Source organism: Kuraishia capsulata, genomic scaffold (assembly GCF_000576695.1).
Source record: "Kuraishia capsulata CBS 1993 genomic scaffold, Kuraishia_capsulata_scaffold_1, whole genome shotgun sequence".
NCBI lineage: Eukaryota > Fungi > Ascomycota > Pichiomycetes > Pichiales > Pichiaceae > Kuraishia > Kuraishia capsulata.
The window spans coordinates 958,406-981,654 of record NW_019172950.1 but is presented as its reverse complement, the minus strand read 5'-3'; the positions used below and the strand labels follow the sequence as shown (position 1 = coordinate 981,654).

The window sequence follows — 23,249 nt, the reverse complement described above, 5'->3', positions numbered from 1 at the left end:
ACAACATGTTTTCAACACACACCACTTTGAACTGGTATAGCAGAGTACATTGTTCAGAATGGAGTCGATATCTGGAAGGAGTATATCATCGAGTCCAATTACAATCCATGAGAGCTATATTCCCGAACCGAACGATTCAGGGATATTGGAGGAGACAGGCAGAGATCGAGCTAAGGAGCCATTGGCACCTCCTCTGCTCAAGAGAAAATCAATCGTGTCCATGAGTGAGAATTCATTGTTGCTGAGTGATTTGCAGGCTTCGGTACCGACGACGGCAGTGACTTTGGAGAATGTTGACCAGGAAGAGGCTTCCGGGCCAGAAGAGGAGACTTTTGAACAAGGCATTGCTACTGCGCTGAGACACTCGCGATTGAGCCCGTCAATTAGAAGCACAAGATCTTCCATAGTTCCCACTTTGACGATATTCAGTGATGAGGAGGATGATGTTAATGAAGGAGATGATTACGACGAGCAAGAGGAAGAAGAGGACGGAAGCTCACAGCGGAGGACGTTCGGAAGGCTTTTGGGAAATTTACTGAGCACAGACGATAGAAACAGTCTGAGCAATAGTTTGAGGAACAGTGTGCATTCAGGAATTGATGAGAATACAGAGGGCATTTCGTTGGTCCAAAAACTGAATTTCGGATACGAAATGGAATCCACAGATGACAACGAGGATATGACGGAATTTTTCTCAAGAAGGAAGCATTTCTTCATTTTGTCTTCTGCAGGCAAACCAATCTACTCAATGCATGGATCTGATGAGATTTTAACCGTTTTTTCGGGTGTAATTCAGACTATTGTGTCGTTTTTCCAGTACAAGTTTGACGGGACGACAGAGAGTCTTAAGTCATTTGAGAGCGGAAAGGTGAAGTTCGTATTTTTGAACAGGTATCCAATCATATTGATGGCAACTTCCTCATACAACGAATCCACCATCGAAATATCGCAACAGCTCGAGTTCTTGTACAACTTTCTGCTCACCACGTTGAGCAAACCTCACATTGACAAGATGTTTCAGAAGAGGGAGAACTTTGATTTGCGCAAACTGTTGGGAAGGGCCGATATTGCATGTATGGATAGTATTTGCAAGGATCTGGCGAATTTTCACAATCCTGGTTTGATTATTGGTGGTTTAGAGTGTTTGAGACTCAGGAAGACCATCAGGAACAAGATTGAAAAAAGACTCCTGATGAACAAGTCTGAGAACCTTCTTTACGGGTTGTTAGTTGCCCCTGGTGGGAGACTAATCACTGTGCTAAGACCTCGAAAACACACACTTCACACATCTGATCTGCAACTGCTGTTCTCTCTCATATTCAACACCAACACTTTCAAGACTTACAATAATACTGACAGCCAGACTAGTGGATCAGAAGAAAACTCAGCTGCCGACGAAGAGTTTTGGGTGCCCCTGTGCTTACCCAAGTTTAATCCCAATGGATTCCTGTATTGCTTCATCCAGTTCCTGGACCTGAAAAGCAAAGAGCTTGTGGAAAGACATGGAATCAACCCCGATGACTCTACACCCAGCGGAGATGGTACCAAACTATCGCTGATCTTGATAAGTGCTTACAAAGACTCGTTCTTCGAGATGCGAGAGGTTGGAAAAAATGTGTTCAGAAACCTTTGTGGAAACAGGCCCATTTATAGAGAGCTCTACAGGTCTATCATAGGAACTCAGGGCGCAGACGGATCAACAGGTCTCCCATATGGTGCAGTCTCCCCAGCAGATATACCCGCTCCATTGATCAAACACTTCATCTACAAGAGCAAAAAACACACACAATTTTTATTCTCACGGATACACGGGTCCACCCAGGAGACCATGGAAGATCCCAAGACCAGGTCCCAGATCATGCTTCTATATTCAAAGATGCACTCGCTGGTGAACACGAACAACTCCACAGGAGGTGGTATTAATACTAGTTTGCAAAAGCAAGACGAGAACTTTGAAGTGACTCAGTTGTCGGCAAATCTCACCTCCAGCAACTTCATATACTACATCAACTGGAAGGTGGGAGTTCCCAGGGAAGACGGCCAGATATCTACAGACACAATCGTTGGGTTTGTGATTGTGACTCCGGCTTATGAGGTTTACATGATAACCAACGGTGGTGTTGTTGATAAACAGATCTTGGTGAACAGTTGCAAAAGCATAGTCAGATGGTGTAAGCGAAATGAAGACCGGTTGTTCGTTTCTGGTGGTGCTGTTTTTTGAAAGACTCAACGTTCATCATTAATTGAAAAGTTTACATAATACCCACTGATTACCAAAAACTACCTCTTCAAATAATTCGGAACCGCAGCCGATTGTTTCCTTTAATCAGTAGTAACCAATGGTGATCCAGTCACTTATAATCACCGGTGGTCCTCTCTGGCCACTCACTCCCAATTGACCTCATGGGCGTACCGATAGGCTGTAGCCAACGCCATGAGGTGACAACTAGCTGCCCCAACTACCAGCACATGGAATATCTGGTGAGAATGCCCAAACACATCAAACTTACCGGGGGCAAACCTTTCGGGAATGCGCAACGCGTAAATGATTGCTCCACCAATGTACATCGCTCCCTCGGTGATGGCCCAACTAAGACCAGCCCTCCTCCTCGTCTGGTCAAAACCGTATCTGACTACACTATAACCTAGAGGAAGGACGGACGAAAGACCAAACACAATAAACATAGCTGCTCTAAATGGCCTCCAAGAGTGATGACGAAACTGCCTTTTCATACTGACCACGCCGCATAACACGCCCTGCACCAAGGTAATGGAAGTGAAAACAGCCCGCGAGGTAGGGTGGTCTATGAAAGCGTAAAACAATATTCCCACTATAGACGTCACAATAAGAATCACAATTCCAAGATAGTCGAGTTGATTGGCGAAAACAGCAACGCCCAACGAATGACACTTGACCGAATGATAAGTAGCACTCAGTGAAAGACATGTGCACACTCCAGCGAAGAAGAGTAGGAAGAAGAAGTAGTCAGCATACCCAGTTGTGCTGTAAACTGGAATATCAACAGGAATCACCGGAAATAATTGTTTTTCAGTGCTTATTGGAATAAATAAACCCGCCAAAAGCGCCACAATAGGCATAACGATTCCGGGCACCAGATGCGTGTAGATGTTCACTATCTCGTTATGGAGATAAGCCAGCGAACCAAAACATTCCCTGAAACTCCGGGTTTCTCCGATATAATGAGTCAGAATATAAGCGTTATCATGTTGCCATTCCGGGATCTCTGATATTCTGTAGAGCTTGCGCTTTGGGGTCTTGTTATCAAGCAACGGTGCTGTCTCCGATTGCTGCGATTCTGAAGCAGTAGTGGCCATAGATCTTGCCCTCAGCTCTGCACTCATGTGGAGGAAGACACAAATATAGACAGTCGACTGACTTCTGAATTCGCTATCAAGTAGGGGAGATTTATTGCGAAATGCACAAATCCAGAAAACAATAGAAGAGCACAAGGGGTAATCTAGCCAGGGACCGATGAGTTGATCCGACCAGCTGCGGCTCTGTCAATGCGAGCCGGTGCGAGGTGAAAGAAAATGAGGTGGCCTGCTGGTGGGCTGGTGGATGGGCAGGTTGGCAGGTCGATACTGCCCTTTATAACTTGTTTTTTTCCGGGAAAAGCTCTGAGATTGTCAATAAGTATGATGGCAGTGGCTGTATCAAAGTTAAAGTTTAAAATTCCCAGACTTCAAAAAATAGCAAATCTTATCTCGTTTTGCAGGTTCCGAAGGGAGCCGCGCGCGGGGTGGCAGCTTAGTGGGCTTGGCGCATTTACACTACCTTTAGGAGCGCACGATTCCTCCGAGAAGGGGGGATTTTCCAAGCTGATGGCATATTCAATTAGCTGTAAGGATCCTAACACCCGCGATCAGTCTTTTTTCCAGTTCTGAGTGTGAAATATAGCAGGCATGGCAAGAGGATCCAAGCAAGAGGAGAAACTTCTTCGGTTACTCAACGACCACGGTAATTCCAACAAATGCGGCGAATGCGGAGCTTCGTATCCGACTTGGGCGAGTTGGAATCTTGGGCTCTTTCTGTGTGGAAGGTGTGCTTCTCTTCATAGAAAGCTAGGCACCGATGTTTCGCGAGTTAAGTCTCTTTCATTGGACGTTTGGAGCGAGTTTGAGCTGGATTGCATTGAAGCAATTGGAAACAAAGAATGCCAAAAGAAGTGGAACCCTAAGAAAGAGCCCTTTCCGTACGATGAAGACGATGTTTCAGCAATGGAGATATATGTGAGAAACAAGTATGTGAATGGGCTTTATCGATTTGATGTTATTGACCCGGAAGATTACGAGCCACCAATTGAGGGTGGTCGTGGATATGGACGCAGCGGAAGCAGCCATAGAAGTGGACGCGATCGTGGCCACAGTTTCTCATCAAAAGCAAGCTCAAGATCACAGAGTCGCCACGGAGAATCCCGTCTTCCCAGACTAGAACACCGTCGGGTGACAGCTAGCGAGAAGTCGAGATACTCCTCCATGGCCCTTAAGCTAAAATACGATGTGGGCTTCACTGACGAGGACCTCAATGTTGAAGCTCTTGTTCTGGCCAAAGGAAATCTGAACTTTGCAGCTGAAATATTATCTCAGGAAAGTCTCAATGACGAGCCTGAAAGACCACCTCCTTTGCCTAGACGACCAGTGGGAAGTACTCATACTTTTGCGGCTCAACAAAAAGCTCCTTCAAGTGCTCCTGCGGGGACCAATGGTGCCTCTTTTGATTGGCTCAATGGAACTGTGGGTGCTCAACCTACCGGAATGACAACAGCCCCTCAACAGACGGGCGCTGAGCCCCAGGTACAGATCTACCAGTATGTAGATCCAAGCACAGGTGCGGTATACTATGTCGATCAGAATGGCCAACAATACATTGATCCGAATCAGCAATCACAGATGATGCAACAACAAAGTACAAATGTCCAGAGACCAGGTTTGGGATTGGATAACTCCACTATCGTATCTCTGTACAATCAGCCAGATGCATTCGTGTCAGCCAAGACGGGAGGACCAACCGACCAGACGCTTCAATCTCTGCAGCAGCAGCAGCAGCAGCAACAACAACAACAACAGCAACAACAGCAGCAGCAACAACAGTTACTTCTTCAACAACAGCAGCAACAGTTGTATCTCCAGCAGCAGCAACAGCAGCAGATGATGATGCAACAACAGACAGGTTATATGCCTCAACAGCAGTTTTATGGAGGTTACTAGGAGGAATCACCGTCTGATTGTAATCTAAAATTCAAGATCCTCAATCACACCGAGTAACACGATCACCTAACCACTTTATGTCCGCGATGAACATCTCAGATCCTGAGATGTATTAGATAAGGAATTTGGTATCACACGCCCATCCCATACCCGGATGAGATCGGGTGAGGGGAGCCTGGTGTCTCAGGCTTATACGGATTCAGACGGAATACGATACGATTGGTTGGAGGTTGAGTTTGAAAAAGGAATTTGAAACGGGTATTTAGTTAGTGCTAAGAACCAGAAACGGAAATTGTTTCGTTCCAGAATAGCGTAATTTTGTCGGCAGCGAAGATATGGAGTACAGAACCCCTAAAGGCGTGTTCAGCCTATTAGTCCTCCTACTATGTGTCATATCCAGATGAGATTGCCTCACTGTCACGCGAACAAACACAAGGCTGTGTGACTCACTGTTTGTGTACTTTGCGGCGTGTAATTTGTAATTTGTTGTTGTAGCCTTGGGCATTTAACCAGATGGACAAAACAGATTAAACTTCTTCTCATATTCGCCATATTCATCATCCATATCTACCTCCGTTTTATCCGCTCTGTCATTTAGCACCGGTTTCTTCTAGATAACAGCCTAGATAGTCATCTCCCATTTTGTGCAAACCACTACAAAAGACTCGTTTAAAAAGGTGGCTCACAAGTTTCCCTTGTCTCACCCCCCTCCCTCTACAAACACGAAGGGCGCTGTGTGTTTACGCTGTGACTCTTTTGTTTAGGCATTTAAAGCCGTTATTTTTCCTTTTACAGCATAGAGGCCATATTGCTGCTCATCGTGCGTGACCGCCTTTGTTGTTTTGCCCGTGTCTTCCTACAACCAATACGCGACTGGTACCAGGAGATAACGACCTAGCCTCAACAAGTCGCTTTTGTGAGGTGTTTGCGGCTACCAAAGCCTCCAATCAGTCAAATCCACTTAACTCGAGTGTTCCATCTGTTTGTGAGCCAAGTTTGTTTTGCTGGGGATTATTACACTCAGGGACCTTATCATTGCCACTGCCAAGGGTTGCGCTCTTAACAAATAACAAACACTCACACAAACAACAAAGCACGTCCTGTCACTTCTAGTGGCAATTTATCGCGATTTTCAAACAACTAACCTATTAGTGTTTGTTGAAAGTTTGCTTGGTTTTCTCGCTTTCCTTATTCTACCCTCATCTCCTCATATTTCATAGACCCGATGTCATCACATTCAAGGAAACAGATAATAGGGACGATAAACGTCGGCCCAGAAATCGGAAGAGGCTCATTTGCCAATGTGTACAAGGGTTATGACAGGGTGAGTATCCATTCATCAGCATTTGAGCAACATCTAGTTACTAACACCCTACAGGTTACAAACCAACCGGTGGCAATCAAATCGGTCATCAAGAGCAGGTTGAAGAACAACAAAAAGTTGATCGAGAATCTTGAAATAGAGATCTCCATCTTAAAGAACATGAAACATCCACATATAGTTGGTCTTTTGGAGCATCACAACACCCCAGACCACATTCATCTGATAATGGAGTACTGTTCTCTAGGAGACCTGTCGTATTTCATTAGAAAGAGAGACCAGCTGGTACAAACTCATCCGTTGATCAGTTCGATATTGGAGAGATACCCGTCGCCCCCAAATTCTCACGGCTTAAACAAGGTGATATTAGGCAATTTTCTCAAACAACTGGCTTCGGCTTTGGAATTTCTGAGGGATCAGAACTTGGTCCACAGAGACATTAAGCCGCAGAACCTGTTATTATCGCCTCCTCCTCATTCCAAAAAGGAGTTCGAGGAGAAAGGCTTTTCTGGGCTTTGGGAACTGCCTGTCTTGAAGATTGCAGACTTCGGATTTGCGAGGTTTTTGCCGTCTACGTCGATGGCGGAAACCTTATGTGGTTCCCCACTCTACATGGCACCCGAAATCCTGAGATACGAAAAGTACAACGCCAAGGCCGATCTTTGGTCTGTTGGCGCCGTTATCTACGAAATGGCAGTTGGAAAACCTCCATTTAGGGCATCCAACCATGTGGAACTCCTCAAAAAAATTGAGAAGAACAAGGATAGAATTTCATTTCCTTCTTCGGCACAGGTACCAGAAGATATCATGAGACTTATCTCTGGATTACTGAAGGCGAATCCCACCGAAAGAATGGGCTTCCAAGAGTTCTTCAACGATCCGTTGATCACCGCAGATATCCACTGTGTTGATGAGCCCCTTGCGTGTTCGAATATTGACGAGAATCTGTTCATCAGCGAGTATCTCCCCGTCGAAAACGCGGCTCGTCGTTTTGGAAAGGGCCTAACGGAAGAGATGGATGTTATTCCTCAACAGAGACACGCCAATGCTCCGATGACCATATCCAAACCTGTGGATCCTGCTAATGCTGTTGAAAGATCGAAGAGCTCTTCTCCTCCGGAATTTTCGGTGGCGAAGACTATTTCAAGACCTGGCAGAGCAGCCACTGGATCGGACGAGACCATCAAGAGACTCATTCATAAGAGCAGCCCTGTACCTGAAAACATGGAGGCATCGATTGGTGGAGCAAGACCGCTAGTAAACAGATCGACTACTGGCTACAAGGACAGAAGTGATATCGTGGTTGAGAAGGACTATGTAGTGGTCGAGAAAACAGCGGTTGAAGTAAACGCCCTTGCAGATGAGCTTGAAAACGCTCGAATCGGAACCGGGGGGCTTTTGAGACATGCTTCGTCGCCTGTCCCTTCGTTGAGCGGCCGTCGCTACTCATCGAGCAGATCATCTGCCAGTTCTCACAGAAGACCAAGTTTTGGGGATCGCAAAATCCCGATTTCTATCAGTCCTACAAATGCTCTTACTAAGGCATTAGCTGGCTTGGCGTCCAACAGGCTGTTTGGTTCACCACAGGCGTTATCTTCGCAGCCAATGCAACAGTCCCAAACCCAACAGGCTTTATCTCTACAATTAAACCAGAATCTTTTGATGCCCATGAGCAGCCAAAGACTGGCCTTACCCAGTCAATCTCAAACAAATGCCACAGATGTCGAGATTGTTCAGCAATTGGAAATTTTGGCCACCATGGCCCATGCCATAAGTCTATTCGCCGAGGTGAAGTTTAGCCAGTTGATTCCCTTGCCACCTTCTACTCACGATTATATGGAAGGGGTACCAGATAACGACGACGAGTTGCCCCCTCAGATGACTAAGGGTTTGGCCGAGGAGGGAGTTGCGCTTTATGTCAAAACGTTATCGTTATTGGCCAAGGCGATGACTGTAGCTAGCGACTGGTGGCATCAGAATTCCACTAATCACACTGCGTCTCCAAGGCTAAACGAGCTCGTTCAATGGATCAGAATGAGGTTCAACGAATCTCTTGAAAGAGCAGAGTTTGTACGGCTCCGTTTAACAGAGGCAAATGAAAAGTTGATCACAGGTTCTACTGGTTCGACTCCTTTGCAAAACTCTGGTAATTCTTCCTCCTCAAGTTTTTCCTCAGCGCCAGTTGCAGAGAAACTGATTTTTGACAGAGCATTGGAAATGTCACGCAATGCAGCGTTGAACGAGTTGAGATCAGAAGATTTTAGCGGTTGCGAACTTTCATATTCGACTGCGATTTGGATGCTGGAAGCACTTTTGGACTCGGACTTGACCAGTGAGAACAAGTTGGATTCAGAGGACAAGAAGACCATCGAAATGTTTGTCAGCAGTATTGGCAACCGCTTGAAGGTTCTAAAACAGAAGATCGAGAAACAGGAGAATGAGCAGAGATCTCACCGGCACATCAGTCCTGTGTGATCAGGATGTTGAATGTGTTAGGTTCTCCCATTGTCCATTCGGACCAATCGAGTTTGGCTTGATAAGTCTGCTCATCTTTCTCTCAATTGCTACCATCTATTTTGTTTTGCAGGCGAGCACTTATACAGAAAATGACAAAAAGATGATGAAATAAGAGAAAAATCACAAACAGCGTTAACAAAACAGAAAAATACACAAAAATCAACAGCAAAGACGTCTTGAATGACGCAATTCTAAACGCACGCGGCGCCAGAGCTAAATTCATGAGAAGTATCCACAGCGAAAGGATATTCTACAGTTTTCACTTTTCTCTTTTACTTTAATCTTATCGGGTGGGATCGGTTGTATGGAATTGGTATATAGTTGGTTTTTTTTTAGTTTTTTTAGTATAACAACTGCTGGTTATCCGGCTTGAAAAAGTGGTGTAGAAAAAACAACAAGAATACAAGGTGATCATCCTTCGAGACCACAGGATTTCATTAAGGTGATTCAATTTTTGAGTGGGTATACATGGAATTAAGCACAATAAGTAAACTATTGATCACATCTCGTTTAGACCGTTCACATCACCATACAAAACCATTCTCACCTCTGTGCCATTCAACATGGACATACTCCGTGAACCATCATCCCATATGGGAAATTGATCGTCTGACATCTCCCCCAAATCACGCTTTCCAGTCCGGAGCTTGACACCTTCTGGGATCTCCAGTTGAAACACATCAAAAAACCGCGAAACACAGGACCATTTGTGCCACACAAAGTCTTTGCGCGGATTGCAATCGCAGTTGAACTTCTTCCTCGCCGCGTCAGAAGGAGGACACGCCTGGTTAGGCTTATGGTAGTAGCCTGTGTTATCAAAGTAATGAAGTGCACTTGGAGGTAAAAGATATGACAGGGCCAGAGTATGGACCGGGGCATCACCCCATCTTTCGTAGAAAAATCCTCCTTCATTCTCCAGGAACTGGAAATATTTCTCATACTGTTCAGATCTGAAGAAATCGAGATCCGCAATTTCAAAGTTTGTCCAGAAATGACACTTATTGTAGTTCTCACCACCGTCATCTGAAATAAAGTTAAGATCAAAGTTGGGATCCACCAAGTCAGTGTTCTCGCTGAAAAACTGCTTGGTCTTAGCCCAAAGAGTCGGAATGGTTGCCATATCCTCTGACATTGCCATAGTAAAGCCATACTTCTTATCCTGAGTGCGCATCTCAGTAAACACATCATATGGAATGTCGCACGAGAACTTCACACCCGGTTCCACCCTCCAGTAGTACTTATAATGTCGCATCACTCTCATTTTGTAGAAGAATCCGGAATTGAATCGACACATGAACCGGTAGCTTTCCGAGTCAGCATACATCACGTCCTTTGCTTTCAGCTGCTGCCTGGATCGCTCAGCCCTCTCCAAGTCTATGTTCTCTGGGTAAGACCAGTACTCCTCCGGAACTTTGGTGAAAAGGGCTCTTCCACTAACTGCCCTGGATACCTTCTCTATGAAATCAGCTTCAAAGGGCTGGTCGTTCATGAATATCCAGTCGTAGTTGAACCTGTGATTGAATCTCTCTTCCAGCGATTCTATTGACTGGAGAATACCGTCGAGCTCAGAGTTTCGCACCAAAGATAGTAATGTGGCATTTTCACGGCCATGTAACTCATTGATGGGCATCTCCTGTGCTTGGTCGTCGTTATCAGGCATTTCACCTATCAAAAGCCCATGAAATGTGACCCGCACAGATTGCCAGGCACTATCATGAAGATTCGCAATTCGGTTTCCAAGATCCTTTACCTCATCGGGATACCGGTAAACGGTCCATAGTGTTCCCAAAGTAGACAGCAGAGTGAGAATTCCTGTTAAAGCCAACAGAATGCCTGGCCGTATGGATCTCGGCTGGAAAAATTTTCTGAAACCTCTCCGGCCCGATGACTTTAAACTCAACTGCTTGGAGCGGTCCCGGTAATGAGCTCTGTAGACAGAAGAATCGCTCTGGTGTGCGATGAAGGGACTTTGATCCTCTTCAGACATGTGTATGGGGTGATGACGATAGAGATGATGAAGAAGGTAAAAAAGATGATGATGACAGGGATGACAGTAATGAGATCAGAACCAGCAGAGTGAGATGTGAAATCTGCGCTCAGCCTAGATTCCCTAGACTTTCTGCACGAAATGGGCGCTCAAATCACGATCACCCAACAAGCGTATGGATTTCAATTAACGCTTCAAGAACGGGGGCTTCAACCAATGAGGTTCGTGAGTCTGAAAACAAAGACCAAAGAGAGCTCACACCACCAACGAAACAAGATCAACACAAGTTGTCGTTAGAATAAACTAAACAGTGAGGGCAATACGTTTTTGTTAAAGAAAACGATCGACCTTTAAGCCTCTCAGCATACTAAGTGACACAACCATAGCGCCGCTGCCCGCCTCAAGAGAGGAGTGTGCAACTCAAATTTGGGAAATTCCGGGCTGCGTTCGACGCGGGATCTGGAAGCGTGAATAGTGGTTTCCTATTTTGTGGTTTGTTGTTATGGGCCTAACTAAGCCTTGTTTCAGGGGATTTTTCCTTCCAGCGGTGCATGTAGGTGGCGCCGCACTAAGTATTGGAGAGGCTTCTAGTTGGGACCGGGAAACTGAGTGTGGAGACAGTTCATGACAAGAGTTCATAACAAGAGTTCAATGAGTTTGAGCGGGGGCCTCTACGGAGCCATCGTGAAAATGGTGTCTACGGGCTTTCCCTCTGAAACTCATGCCTGAGATCATAGCCAATTTATATGAATGTAGGATCTGCCAGCCCTCGCAACACCTCATCGTCAAGAGACGGTATAACGGGGTTACGAATGGGCATTAAGATGAGCCAATTTGCAATCTTTAATCTCTCCATGTACTTGACACTATCAAACCCATCGAAAGGATCTGCTAGTAAACTTTTAACTCGGGAAATCGAAGTACAGGTTGTCCGCACGAAGAAAGGAGAGAAGAAAAAAAGGCAAAGAGAGGAGAAAATTTCTTCTTTTTATGGAAGCTTGGATCTGAACTCTGTCACGTGCTTAGAATTAAGTGGTGCACTAAACTTTGAGACGCCATTGATCAGGGTTCATCAGACGTCTGATACATCATCCCCCGATATTGTGCGATACGCCACGCCCTTGTTTCATATATACCGATAATGTCAGAAGTGAGCTCAGGAAGTTCACCAAAAGATTCGTTCGAATTTGTGATTCGATTCTCAACCGCAATTCCTGATGTAACGATCCCCATACCAGATGTGTCTCAAGTTAGTACCTCCTGGCTCAAGAAACAGATACGACGCTCAACGCCTTCTGTCACCGGAAACAAAAGATTAAAGCTGATATTTTCAGGACGTGTTCTTGTGAATGATACGAACTACAGAGACGTGCTTGTGAGACACAGTTATGAGTCTGACGATGAAGATTCAGGTAAGCCCACTCAAGTGTATGTCCATTGTCTAGTAGGGGACGAGCTGTCTGCGCAAGAACTCCAAAAAGAAGATGAACTAGACAACAAACAACCCGAAACTTCGACAACACCGGCGCCGGTGGGATTTGACAGGTTGCTGTCTCAAGGGTTCTCCCAACAAGATGTGCTAGAGCTCAGACAACAATTCCAGCGGATGCACGGCAACCTGTCCACTCAGCGGCAATCTGCGGAAGACATCAGACAGCTAGAAGATCGTTGGATCGACAGCACTGTGAATAATGAATTTGACGACTTTGCAGCACCTGGAGGAGCAGGAAATGCAGCGCTCGGAGGCTCTCATGACTCAGATGCTAACAGAGACCTTTTGGTGGGGATTCTGATTGGGTGTTTCCTCGGGGTATTCGCGTTGTTTCTCTTGAAACTGGAACTAGGAGATGTGTTCAACAAGAGGACGAGAATGGCGGTTGTAGCCGGGACGTTTGTGAATTTTTCGTTTGGTTTGGTTCGGGCATGGTCGTAAATGTGCTGAAATGGGTTTTTGTAGGTAAAGTCAGAGAGGCAGACAGAGAGGCTCACCAGAACAGGTATAGGCTGTTTCAGTCGAAGTTATGTAAAAATATAGTTAATTGCATTCAATTTTACTAGAAAAATGCCAGTAATTTTCAAATATTCCCAAATATTCCCAAATATTCAGGCAGATCAGGAAAATTTCATCAGCCTCCATTTCTCTAATCTTATCGAAGGCCGAGGCCGGAGATGGGCCTCTTGACGTTGCCACCTGCTGCCACCTACTGCTGTGTTTCAGTTCAGTAATTAACCCATTCTTTGTGGCAAATATTCTTCACCACCATCATCAACACTAAACCGTGACATCACCGATTTCAAAATGGCTCAAGACTCTGTTGTTACGGAAATTAACAAGATAGCTGAGTCCGCTGCTCCTGGAACACTGGACAACTCAGACTCCACCGACAGCTCTCTCAGATACGCTGCCTACGCCAACAGATTCCGCACGATCTTGCTGGCTTCCCACAGATATGTGGCATACACTTCGGATATAGGTGAATCGTTCAGACCGATTGCACACCCTAACTGGGTCAAGGCGTGTTACGGAATTAGTTGGTCCTATGTTCTTGGGGATGTTGGATTCGAAACCTGGAAAGCCAAGATGAGACAGGAGGGACGTTATACTCCCGGGCTAAAGCCTTGGGATACCATTCCAGAACCAAATGCGGTTGCAGCTGGATTGAACACCGAGATAGACTACAGGCTGGTGGGTATCAAGAGGGCTCTTTTTCAGAGCATCGCATCCATGGGATTGCCTGCTTTCACCATCCACAGTACGGTGAGATACTCGAGTGTCCTCTTCAAGAATTCTAGCATCAAACCTCTCAAGACCTACGGGCCTGTTGGTTTGGGTTTGGCCGTGGTTCCATTGCTGCCATATCTGTTTGACGAGCCTGTGGAGCACGTCATGGACTATGTGTTTGATCAGGGTGTTGAGTTCTACAGGAAGCAGAAAAAGGAGTAAGGACAAGAAGCGGTTATACATAGTGAAGAAAAAAGGGCTTGAGGGTCTTCATTTTTCGACAATTGAGGAATTTTTGTAGTTCAATCAACGTTTCTTTGGTTGATTTGGCTGGGCTCACTCAAAGCCAAGACTCAGCTCGGATCGGTCAACTTCCGGCTACAGACCGAGAATCCGGGCCCAATCCTGCTATATTCACATTATTTATCAACAAATAATGTGTTTGCGGACTTGCAACAATGCCAGATCTTATCCGCAACAATAATGTAGCAGTTTATCAGTATAATCAGAAGGTGGGCTCAAGCTCGTATTCGTATTACCGAGCCGACAACCTCGGTAGAGGACGCGTTAAAAAGGGCATCGCTCTAGACCCAAGCTGCCAACTTTTCAGACTGAAAAGTACACTACGAAATCACCAAACGGCAAAACTAAACGGCTCGGTTGAGAATAGGTCAGGGATTTTTATCAATACCTAATTAATGCCAATGTCTACCACGGTTAAAGTTCCCTTCTCAGAGCCCTCCGAATACAGCGAGACGCCCGTATTTGAAGATCCCACCTCGGAAGATGAGATCGCGAAGTACGACACGGTGCTCAAGCATTTCCAAGACCCGGAGCTGAAATTGGCCATTCGTGAGAAGAAGTGCCCACCGGAAGAGTTCGAAGTTCTGATACCGGAAGAGAAGTCCTGGATCACCAAAGAATGCATACTGCGCTATATACGGGCCACCAACTGGAACGTTGTTGAGTGTATCAAGAGACTGGAAAACTCTCTCGTCTGGAGAAGAGAGTTTGGAATTGCCGGTGGAAAGTTCCAGAAGCTGTTTCCTGAAGATATTGCAGCCGAAAATGAGACTGGCAAGCAATTGGTGTTTGGATACGACAAAGGCTCCAGGCCGTGTTTGATTCTGGCAAATGGTAAGCAGAACACCAAGGCATCTTACAAGCAGATCCAGAACTTGATTTTCTATCTGGAAAGGGCAATTGACTTTATGCCACAGGGACAAGACAAACTGGCACTTTGCGTGGACTTTAAGTCGTATCCTGAGGTTGCCATGAAGGGTTTCAACATGCCATCTGTGACTGTTGGAAAGGAGGTTCTGCATGTACTACAGTATCACTACCCAGAGAGATTGGGAAGAGCCTTGTTTATCAATATTCCGTGGTATGCGTGGCCATTTCTCAAGATCTGCTACCCCTTCGTGGACCCATACACCAAACAGAAGGTTGCCTTCGACAAGCCATTCTCCGACTATATTCCCCTGCAACAACTGGCCAAGAACTATGGTGGTGAAGTGGATTTTGAGTACGATTATGAGGCTTATTGGCCTGCCTTTATTGAGACTGCTGCTGGTAAGAGGAAAAGTTATATGAAGAGATTCGAAGAGTTGGGAGCCACGGTTGGTCTCAGCGAATACGATTTGAGAGCATAGTCTCCTAGTCTCTGTATTGGATCAATACCTGAGGAAAATAACTAGTCTCTTTTGACGCAAGAGAATGATCCACAAGGTAATCCATTGAGGGCTTTTCTTTAGACTCCAACGACCTATACTACCGCGAATGTAATCATGTCAGTCTTAAAACTGACATCTACAATGTCTCAATCTTGTATAATCAACCTCATCTTTAATGTACAATGTTCCTAGACTCTAATGACGGATCAGAATGAAAACGTTCTCCTGCTTAAGCGAAGAAAGAGATCTGTAACCGCCCTCCAAACACATCAGCAACCCTCCAAATGAAACATACACACTTATCTTATCATCAGATCCCTCCTCAAACTTATATACGGTTCCGTGCATGACATAATCGTAATCGTCCGCAAGGGTTCTGTCTCCAGCTCTTGGAGGTCTCCATGAACCCCCAGCAGTGTTGTATTCAGAAGCATCGTCTTCATCCACAGCCAGCGACTTGGCCAGTGTTATGGTCAGAGAATCGTTATTTTGCACAGGGAACAGCTCGCTGTTCACATCCAGAGTGATTTTGGTGTCCTGGGTTGTCGTCGACTGTCCAACCAAACGGGACACTCTGTCGTATCTTTCGGTTTCCACCGACAACACCGTAAATATATCGTCAAAGAGTGTGGCAGACATGGCTTCAACTGAGAATATGCTCGAGCGGATTTTTCGAACCTTAATTCCTCGGTTGGATCTTACTGCAAATACAACACCCTCTTCATTTCAATCTCAGCCGAACCTCCAAAATTTTAACGCTATCCAAGTTGACCCGTTACTCAAATGACAGATGCCCCCCCAACCTCTTTCAAGCATTCCCCTCAAAAGACTTACGTGGACCTTTTTAGCCAGTTTGAAGATTTGTTTGGATTCCGAGCTTATTGGTTCAGGTTTGAAGTGGCTATATTTGCAGCAGTGCCGTAATTCTGTGTTGTGATCCAGAAACGTTCTAGGTTTCAGCCGAGGTTCTTTGACATACTAATTCGGAACTCACGATAAGCGTCTTAACCCGAGACGAGGCGTCGTTTTTTTCATCTCAGAACTTGCACTCCATTTTTTTGTGAAAGTTGGGATAGTTGGACTTTCTTCGATTTTATTTTTGTGCTTGCTGTGAGTTTCCAAATTTTCAATTCAATCACCCACCATGTTTGGAGGCAACAGATCTAGACAAAAGAGTAGACCCGGTTCCTCTCAAAACTTGTTTGACCAAGATATAGAGCTCCAGGATGCTGAAAGATTTCACTCCAGCAGCGGGGAAAGGTCTCCGTCTTCGATTGCGCTGGAGAACGCAAATGAATACGCGGACAGACAGGCCCGCGATTTCGTGATTGATGACGAGGAAGATGACGATATCATATACAGTGGACCACGCGACGGCGATGCCAGGGAAAATGTCGGTCTTACGAATAGATCTGGCTCGCCAAACAAGAGCCAAAATGGGATCTTTGGAGGGAACGTAATGCGAAGGTTCACCACCAAAAGTGGAAAGCGTCAGTGTTGGGTCATCTTCTTTGTGTGTTTTATAGTGTGGGCAGTTTTTCTGGCCAATTATGCCATGGACAACAAGCTTTCCAATTCTGATGCTCCCACTAGAAAATCTTCACCCCCGACTGGTCACAGCTCTAACCCCGCTAAGTATGGTGGCAGCCAAAAGATGACACTGGACGACGAGAGACTGGGCAAGTTTTATGTCTTCTCAGAGGACATCAACCTCGTGAAGAACTCACAGCTTCCAGACGAGGGGTATTACCTCCAGCGTATGGGTGCGGAGTTCACCCTTAGGAAAGTGGCTGATTCCAAGTTTTCCAAAAGGATTCTCAAGAATCAGGACTTCAAATACAACGGAGCCAAATACTCGGTATCAGACATCGTTCTTGGTCCTTTACTGGAGACAGCCTTGGTGGTGGCTAATCACGAATCTCAGTGGAGGCACTCCGGAATTGCCCATTACTTTCTGTACGATATTGCCAAGAACGTGTATACTGCTCTATTGGAGGTTGAGTTGGAAGACGGCACGGTTTATGTGCCTAAGCTTAGTTTTGCGGAATTTTCTCCTAAGGGAAACTACATCACCTACGTTTTCGAGAACAACGTGTATCTGTGTGATCTGAATGATAATATGGAGACTTTACAGCTTACTGACGATGGAAGCAACACTATCTACAACGGTAAACCTGATTGGGTTTACGAGGAAGAGGTTCTCGGCTCAGATAGGGCTCTTTGGTGGGCCCCTGATGAATCCTCGTTCACATTTCTGAGGCTTGACGATTCGGATGTGCCTGTTTTTTTCTTGGACCCGTACGCCAATACCGGTTCCACGGATGGGTATCCAGAAGCAGGAAAAGTCAGATATCCCACTCCAGGCACGGCAAATCCAATCGCGAGTCTGGTCAACTTCTCTATTAAGAACAGTACCATGAATGCGATTCCAAGAGAAGGAAGTGAACTGGGAGACGACTTCATTGTCTACTACTGTAAATGGATCAGTCCAACGTCGATGATTATCAAAGAGTCAGACAGAACCAGCAGTGTCATGAACGTTAGGGTGTTCGACTCGACCACCGTTACTTCGCAGATAATCAGGAAGGTGGATGCTGTTAAGGAATACAATGGCTGGATAAACGTGAAGACAGAAATCGAAATCGTTCCTCCAACTGAGGGCCACAAGGATTACGGCTACATCGACATAGTGGTCAATGAAGGGTACGACCACCTGGGCTATTTCAGCTCGGTTTATGCCTCAGATCCTCAGATGTTGACACAGGGAAACTGGCAGGTGCTTGACTCTCAGTTCAAATACAGCCCAGAACAGGATGTTGTGTACTATTTGTCTGGCGGTGATTATGGAATCGATTCTTTGCTTCACTCCGTTTCTCTTAACGGGAGCGTTTCTACACAGATTACCCCTTCGAACGATGATGGCAGAGCCTACTTTTCTGTGGAATTTTCTCAGGACTCCAAATATGCCATGATTAACTACCAAGGACCAGACGTTCCCACACAGAAACTAGTCAGTCTCTCTGATTTCGATTATGAGACTTATCTTGCCATGCACTCGTTGAGCACAACATCGTCTACTACCACAAACTTAAAGGACTACGCTTTGCCCACCAAGGAGTTCTATACATACAACCTGGGAAAGAACTCCAAGGGCAATAGCCTTGATCTCAATGTGATGGAGGTCAAACCTCCGTTCTTCAACGAGACCGAGAAATACCCTCTGTTGGTGAGTGTGTATGGTGGACCCGGATCTCAGAAGGTGAGCAGCGCCTACGGATACGGCTTTGAAGAAGTTTTTGCTGCTTCTCTGAGTGCCATAGTATTGTACATAGACCCCAGAGGAACAGGTGGAAAGGGTTGGGAGTTCCAATCAGAAGCCAGAGACAAGATTGGATACTGGGAACCACGGGACTTGACGGCGTCGGTCAGGGGCTTGATCCAAGAGAAGGGGTATATTGATGGGGATAGAACAGCCATTTGGGGCTGGAGTTACGGCGGATTCACCACCTTGAAGACACTGGAGTATGACGGTGGTGATGTGTTCAAGTACGGGATGGCAGTTGCTCCGGTTACAAACTGGAAACTGTACGATTCTATCTACACCGAACGTTATATGGACATGCCAGAAGACAATAAAGAGGGTTACGATGAATATTCGGTGATAAAGGACTATGATAGGTTTAAAAACGTCCAGAGATTCTTGGTCATGCACGGAACAGCTGACGATAATGTCCACTTTGGCAACACTCTGGGGCTGCTGGATGGCTTTGATCTCCACGGGATAGAGAACTATGATTTGCATGTTTTTCCACACAGCAATCACAATATTGCGTACCACAATGCGAACACGATAGTTTATGATAAGCTCTTCAACTGGTTGAAGACGGCCTTTAGGGTATGAGAGCTGATAGGCCTCATAATGTAACACCATAATAGATAAGAGAAAAAATTATCTGATCTTAAGTTGTTCACAAAGTAATATCTCTGAAACCCGAATTTACTCCTGATATTTCTTTTTTCCTTTATTGAGGCTTGGAGTAGTTCAACGTCCCACACTTCTTACAGGTTCTGGCAGCCAGGTCGGCATCGAATGCAAGGATTGCTTCCTTGACCTGCGTTCCCAAATCATAGCAATAAAATTCAACTTCGTGAACAATTTCCTTGCAGCCACTACAATACCATCTGAGCTTATCATTAACTCCTTCGGGTCTATCCTGTTCCACGACAAGTCCAATAGTGTTAGCATATCTCACTGGACTGTGAGGAGTGTTTGGAGGCAGCAGGAAAGAATCACCCTCATTGATGGTTATGTCCTTGAAATCGCCTTCGTCTACCACTTTTAAGGTCATGAAACCTTTTTTCATGAGAAAGTACTCGGGGGTTTGATTCACATGGTAGTCTGTTCTCTCGTTGGGTCCACCAACAATCTAAAGAACAAGTTAGTCATTTGACTGGGGTAATGAAAAATCGCTCTTTGCTTACCATCACGGTGAACCCCTTCCTGTGGACACAATAGTTATTTACCGGGGGAGCTAGGAGGTGTTCATTGTCTTTAATCCAATCGTCTAGATTTATTGGATTTGGGAGCATTTTGGTACAGTTATAGGCAAGAATATGGGAAGAAATGGGTAATGCATATCTAAAATCATGCGATGCATCAGGCCCATCGCCAGAAAATTAGTCATGCCTTTGGGCTGCGAACGCCACATAACAATTATAGAAAGATTTCAACAGTCTCTAATACTCATTTTTATATACAAGAATAACCTCATTTTCATGGAAATAAGATCTTTCCAAAGGAACCAAAATAATGGTATAACACAACGTTTCTAAGAGTGTCCCCGCCCTGCAAAATCACCTGTTCTAGAGGAACGTCAATCTGCTTCACTTTTACCATACACAGCTTCCTGCCCTCTTCGTCACCAATAGCACCATACATCGTGCTCAAATTAGTGAAACCACTTTTGGCGATCTTTGCGGCATTGAAACTTTCCCTGCTCTTAGTAGAGGCCACATAGGCACTCTGTTTCGCCAACTCAATTGCGTCTTTCCTCAAACCCTTGAACCACAAAATTTCAGCCACATGAGACTTCAAAAGGGGTATCGTCTCAAACTGAAGCTCTTCGAGCCTTTTTTGATTCTGTTTCTCGGCTCTGGTCTTTGCAGTGGGCGAAAACGCAGACTGTGTGTGGCCAGCAACAGCTTGAGCTTTCTCTAACTGCTTATGCTCTGTCTCTGCACATCTCAAAACAGATAAGAGGATTGACAGCGACTTGTTGACATGAGTCTTATCCTTAAGGGAGGTATAATATGCACACAAGTCCAGTATAGACGTGGTGAGCCCGTTGTTCACAATGACTGTTTCTGGTAAGATGGCCATATCCGCACTTAGATCGTTAGATTGTCCAGCCAATGCAGGAAACTCGTTTCGAATTAGCAAATCAAGAGCAACTAGCAGATAGTTCTCAATCACAAACTTCTCGTTTTCCTTCTCTTTCGGGCTCCGAGAATCTTCGAGCTTATCCTGTCTGATTTGAGCCAGAGTCCTGAGGGCATTGTTCTTTAACATGTAGGAACCAATATTTGCAGACTTGCCAAGTAGAGATTCGTAATGATCCGAGATCTCAAATGCCTTCTGCAGAATTTTCTCAATGTTCACCAAATTCTCGTCGGTAAGGGCATATCTGAACAACAAGTCGGCATATGCAGAGACATACTCCAGGTTCCCATTGTTGACCCAAGTATCGAGTTTGGAATAGCTCAAAAGCTCGAAATCCTTGGCATCTTCATCGTAATCAGCCATGTGATTTTCAGCTGCTATGTTCTTCAAAGTTCTGAGGTATTCCGCATGTGCAAGTCTTTCCTTCTTGTTCACTTCTTCCTTCACCAGGCCCTCTCGGAACTTGTACTTGGTCCAGATTCCAAATCCAGAAGGCAACTGCTGAATAGTTCCCAGGTATCTTAAAGTTAGCACATATAACATGAGGTTGAACACGAAGGTGGCTACCATGTAGATTGCAAATATAATAAGTAGCCTCTTTCTAAGTGTTCCTCCTCGCTGGTTCTTCAGCATCTTCCCCAACGCCTTCACATTAGTTCCCACTTTCCAAAAGGCAGCACCACGGTGTTGGGTTGCCATTCTAAATTTCAAAAGCTCACAACTGGCGGGTCTTCTGCTGAATGTGTGTATCTGCTGGGACTTCACAGTGGTCATTGGAAACGCAGTCACCCTCAATAGGTCATGTTTCAAGCTTGGAAAGACTTGCCTAAAAGTCTGTGGTCTGGCCAGTCTAACAGTAGACCTGCCAATCCCCAGATTCAAGATACCTCCAATCATCCTGAAGAGCACAATGAAATGGAGGTTGTCGCCTTGTTCAGACAAGAGACCTTGATGCTTCATCACTGTCTTTCCATCAGATTAAAGTAGTGCACAGATTAATATCACGCCGCAATCACATAGTTGTGCGCTTGAATTTGTCAGAAGGCTGGATAACAGAAGCAAAACACATCTCGTTTGTGGTCACTTCATTACTTCGCGTTTGGTTGTTTGCAAAGTGGTGATGAATTTTTGGTAAGTGTGAGCAATGGCAATACCGAATAAGCCTTCTGGCCAGAGCTGGCTCTCCAGAATCAAAACCTGGCTGGTTACCAACCCAAACAACCCCGGTCTGGAAACAAAATACAACTACCAGGCTTTCCACTCATCGCGCTATCTCTTCTTTTTTGGCGGGAGAATACGAACTGTCAAAAGGAACCCTGCACAGACAGTTTCTATTCTATTGAGGAACCTGAAGCCCCTTTTTCCAGTCGGAGTTGGGATCCTCATAGTCCTTCCTCTGGTGCTATTTCTCGTCTACGAGGCAAAGTGGCTCTGGCACCACATTTCTGGATCGGTGGTGATACTGTTTGTGTATGGCTGGATCCACTGTTTTGTGGGACTTTTGCGAGCTTCTTACATGGATCCTGGGGTTTTACCGAGAAACATCCACATCACAGACAACGCAGAAAGAGTGGGGCTCCCAGCCGAATACAACTCCTCTGTCACCATGCCTGGTTACAAAAGGGCTCATGGAGATATGACTGGATCTTACAAACCGCAGTCTGAACCTGAGGTGCAAATCAAATACTGCCCTACTTGTAAGATCTGGCGTCCCCCAAGAGCATCCCATTGTTCTTACTGTAATGTGTGCATCATGAACATGGACCACCATTGCAGATGGTTGAACACCTGTGTTGGTCAGAGAAACAAACGGTTCTTCTTATCCTTTCTATTTGGAACGGTCACGTCCTGTATTTGGATAATAGTGCTATCGTTCGTCCATATATTTGCCTATAGACGAGAACACCCGGACATATCACTAGCACACAGTCTCAGAGATGTTGGAGCTTCTTTGTTCCTGGTGATATACTGTTTGCTAGGAGTGATCTTCCCAGGTCTCTTGCTGTTCTACCATTTTATGCTGGGTATCACTGGAATAACCACACGCGAATATTACCAAATTCCACGTGGAATGGATAGTTTCGAGTTTTTGAGAAACATATGGGCTAGCACTTTCAATACGCATTCGTATTGGAAGAACTTGATGGTCCAGTGGTGCCAGCCTCGAGGAACATCTACAGTCAGGATGAGAGATCGTTACCAACAGGGCGACATGAGATTCGAGTCTGTTGAGTTTGGCGCAATAATTTAGTCACCCGGAAAGTAACGAAATGAAATGAAATGAAAAATAAAATGGAAAATGAAAAATGAAAAATGAAAAATACAAGAAATTTTAATAGCCAATTAGCGAAAGATCCCAA

The 23,249-nt window shown here is 45.3% G+C and overlaps 13 protein-coding genes across 13 annotated transcripts; 8 read left to right on the top strand and 5 right to left on the bottom strand.

Moving 5' to 3' along the window:
* Positions 1 to 58: 58 nt before the first annotated feature.
* Positions 59 to 2,221, top strand: KUCA_T00000530001 (uncharacterized protein; the record flags this gene model as incomplete). The annotated part of the gene is made up of 1 exon (XM_022605077.1): positions 59 to 2,221. The coding sequence occupies one exon, from the start codon at positions 59 to 61 to the stop codon at positions 2,219 to 2,221; it is 2,163 nt and encodes a 720-aa protein (XP_022456581.1).
* Positions 2,222 to 2,385: 164 nt separating this feature from the next.
* KUCA_T00000529001 (uncharacterized protein) lies at positions 2,386 to 3,363 on the bottom strand (the record flags this gene model as incomplete). The annotated part of the gene is made up of 1 exon (XM_022605076.1): positions 2,386 to 3,363. One exon carries the CDS (start codon positions 3,361 to 3,363, stop codon positions 2,386 to 2,388), a length of 978 nt encoding a protein of 325 aa, XP_022456580.1.
* Positions 3,364 to 3,924: 561 nt separating this feature from the next.
* On the top strand, positions 3,925 to 5,229 carry KUCA_T00000528001 (uncharacterized protein; the record flags this gene model as incomplete). The annotated part of the gene is made up of 1 exon (XM_022605075.1): positions 3,925 to 5,229. The coding sequence occupies one exon, from the start codon at positions 3,925 to 3,927 to the stop codon at positions 5,227 to 5,229; it is 1,305 nt and encodes a 434-aa protein (XP_022456579.1).
* Positions 5,230 to 6,454: 1,225 nt separating this feature from the next.
* Positions 6,455 to 9,025, top strand: KUCA_T00000527001 (uncharacterized protein; the record flags this gene model as incomplete). Its single annotated transcript, XM_022605073.1, has 2 exons — positions 6,455 to 6,553; positions 6,608 to 9,025. The coding sequence occupies 2 exons, from the start codon at positions 6,455 to 6,457 to the stop codon at positions 9,023 to 9,025; spliced, it is 2,517 nt and encodes an 838-aa protein (XP_022456578.1).
* A 541-nt stretch (positions 9,026 to 9,566) lies between these two features.
* Positions 9,567 to 11,054, bottom strand: KUCA_T00000526001 (uncharacterized protein; the record flags this gene model as incomplete). The annotated part of the gene is made up of 1 exon (XM_022605072.1): positions 9,567 to 11,054. One exon carries the CDS (start codon positions 11,052 to 11,054, stop codon positions 9,567 to 9,569), a length of 1,488 nt encoding a protein of 495 aa, XP_022456577.1.
* Positions 11,055 to 12,195: 1,141 nt separating this feature from the next.
* Positions 12,196 to 12,987, top strand: KUCA_T00000525001 (uncharacterized protein; the record flags this gene model as incomplete). Its single annotated transcript, XM_022605071.1, has 1 exon — positions 12,196 to 12,987. The coding sequence occupies one exon, from the start codon at positions 12,196 to 12,198 to the stop codon at positions 12,985 to 12,987; it is 792 nt and encodes a 263-aa protein (XP_022456576.1).
* A 366-nt stretch (positions 12,988 to 13,353) lies between these two features.
* On the top strand, positions 13,354 to 13,998 carry KUCA_T00000524001 (uncharacterized protein; the record flags this gene model as incomplete). Its single annotated transcript, XM_022605070.1, has 1 exon — positions 13,354 to 13,998. The coding sequence occupies one exon, from the start codon at positions 13,354 to 13,356 to the stop codon at positions 13,996 to 13,998; it is 645 nt and encodes a 214-aa protein (XP_022456575.1).
* A 476-nt stretch (positions 13,999 to 14,474) lies between these two features.
* Positions 14,475 to 15,428, top strand: KUCA_T00000523001 (uncharacterized protein; the record flags this gene model as incomplete). The annotated part of the gene is made up of 1 exon (XM_022605069.1): positions 14,475 to 15,428. The coding sequence occupies one exon, from the start codon at positions 14,475 to 14,477 to the stop codon at positions 15,426 to 15,428; it is 954 nt and encodes a 317-aa protein (XP_022456574.1).
* A 216-nt stretch (positions 15,429 to 15,644) lies between these two features.
* KUCA_T00000522001 (uncharacterized protein) lies at positions 15,645 to 16,088 on the bottom strand (the record flags this gene model as incomplete). Its single annotated transcript, XM_022605068.1, has 1 exon — positions 15,645 to 16,088. The coding sequence occupies one exon, from the start codon at positions 16,086 to 16,088 to the stop codon at positions 15,645 to 15,647; it is 444 nt and encodes a 147-aa protein (XP_022456573.1).
* Positions 16,089 to 16,593: 505 nt separating this feature from the next.
* KUCA_T00000521001 (uncharacterized protein) lies at positions 16,594 to 19,350 on the top strand (the record flags this gene model as incomplete). Its single annotated transcript, XM_022605067.1, has 1 exon — positions 16,594 to 19,350. The coding sequence occupies one exon, from the start codon at positions 16,594 to 16,596 to the stop codon at positions 19,348 to 19,350; it is 2,757 nt and encodes a 918-aa protein (XP_022456572.1).
* Positions 19,351 to 19,471: 121 nt separating this feature from the next.
* KUCA_T00000520001 (uncharacterized protein) lies at positions 19,472 to 20,039 on the bottom strand (the record flags this gene model as incomplete). The annotated part of the gene is made up of 2 exons (XM_022605066.1): positions 19,472 to 19,876; positions 19,932 to 20,039. The coding sequence occupies 2 exons, from the start codon at positions 20,037 to 20,039 to the stop codon at positions 19,472 to 19,474; spliced, it is 513 nt and encodes a 170-aa protein (XP_022456571.1).
* Positions 20,040 to 20,223: 184 nt separating this feature from the next.
* Positions 20,224 to 21,786, bottom strand: KUCA_T00000519001 (uncharacterized protein; the record flags this gene model as incomplete). The annotated part of the gene is made up of 1 exon (XM_022605065.1): positions 20,224 to 21,786. The coding sequence occupies one exon, from the start codon at positions 21,784 to 21,786 to the stop codon at positions 20,224 to 20,226; it is 1,563 nt and encodes a 520-aa protein (XP_022456570.1).
* A 247-nt stretch (positions 21,787 to 22,033) lies between these two features.
* Positions 22,034 to 23,140, top strand: KUCA_T00000518001 (uncharacterized protein; the record flags this gene model as incomplete). The annotated part of the gene is made up of 1 exon (XM_022605064.1): positions 22,034 to 23,140. One exon carries the CDS (start codon positions 22,034 to 22,036, stop codon positions 23,138 to 23,140), a length of 1,107 nt encoding a protein of 368 aa, XP_022456569.1.
* Positions 23,141 to 23,249: the final 109 nt, after the last annotated feature.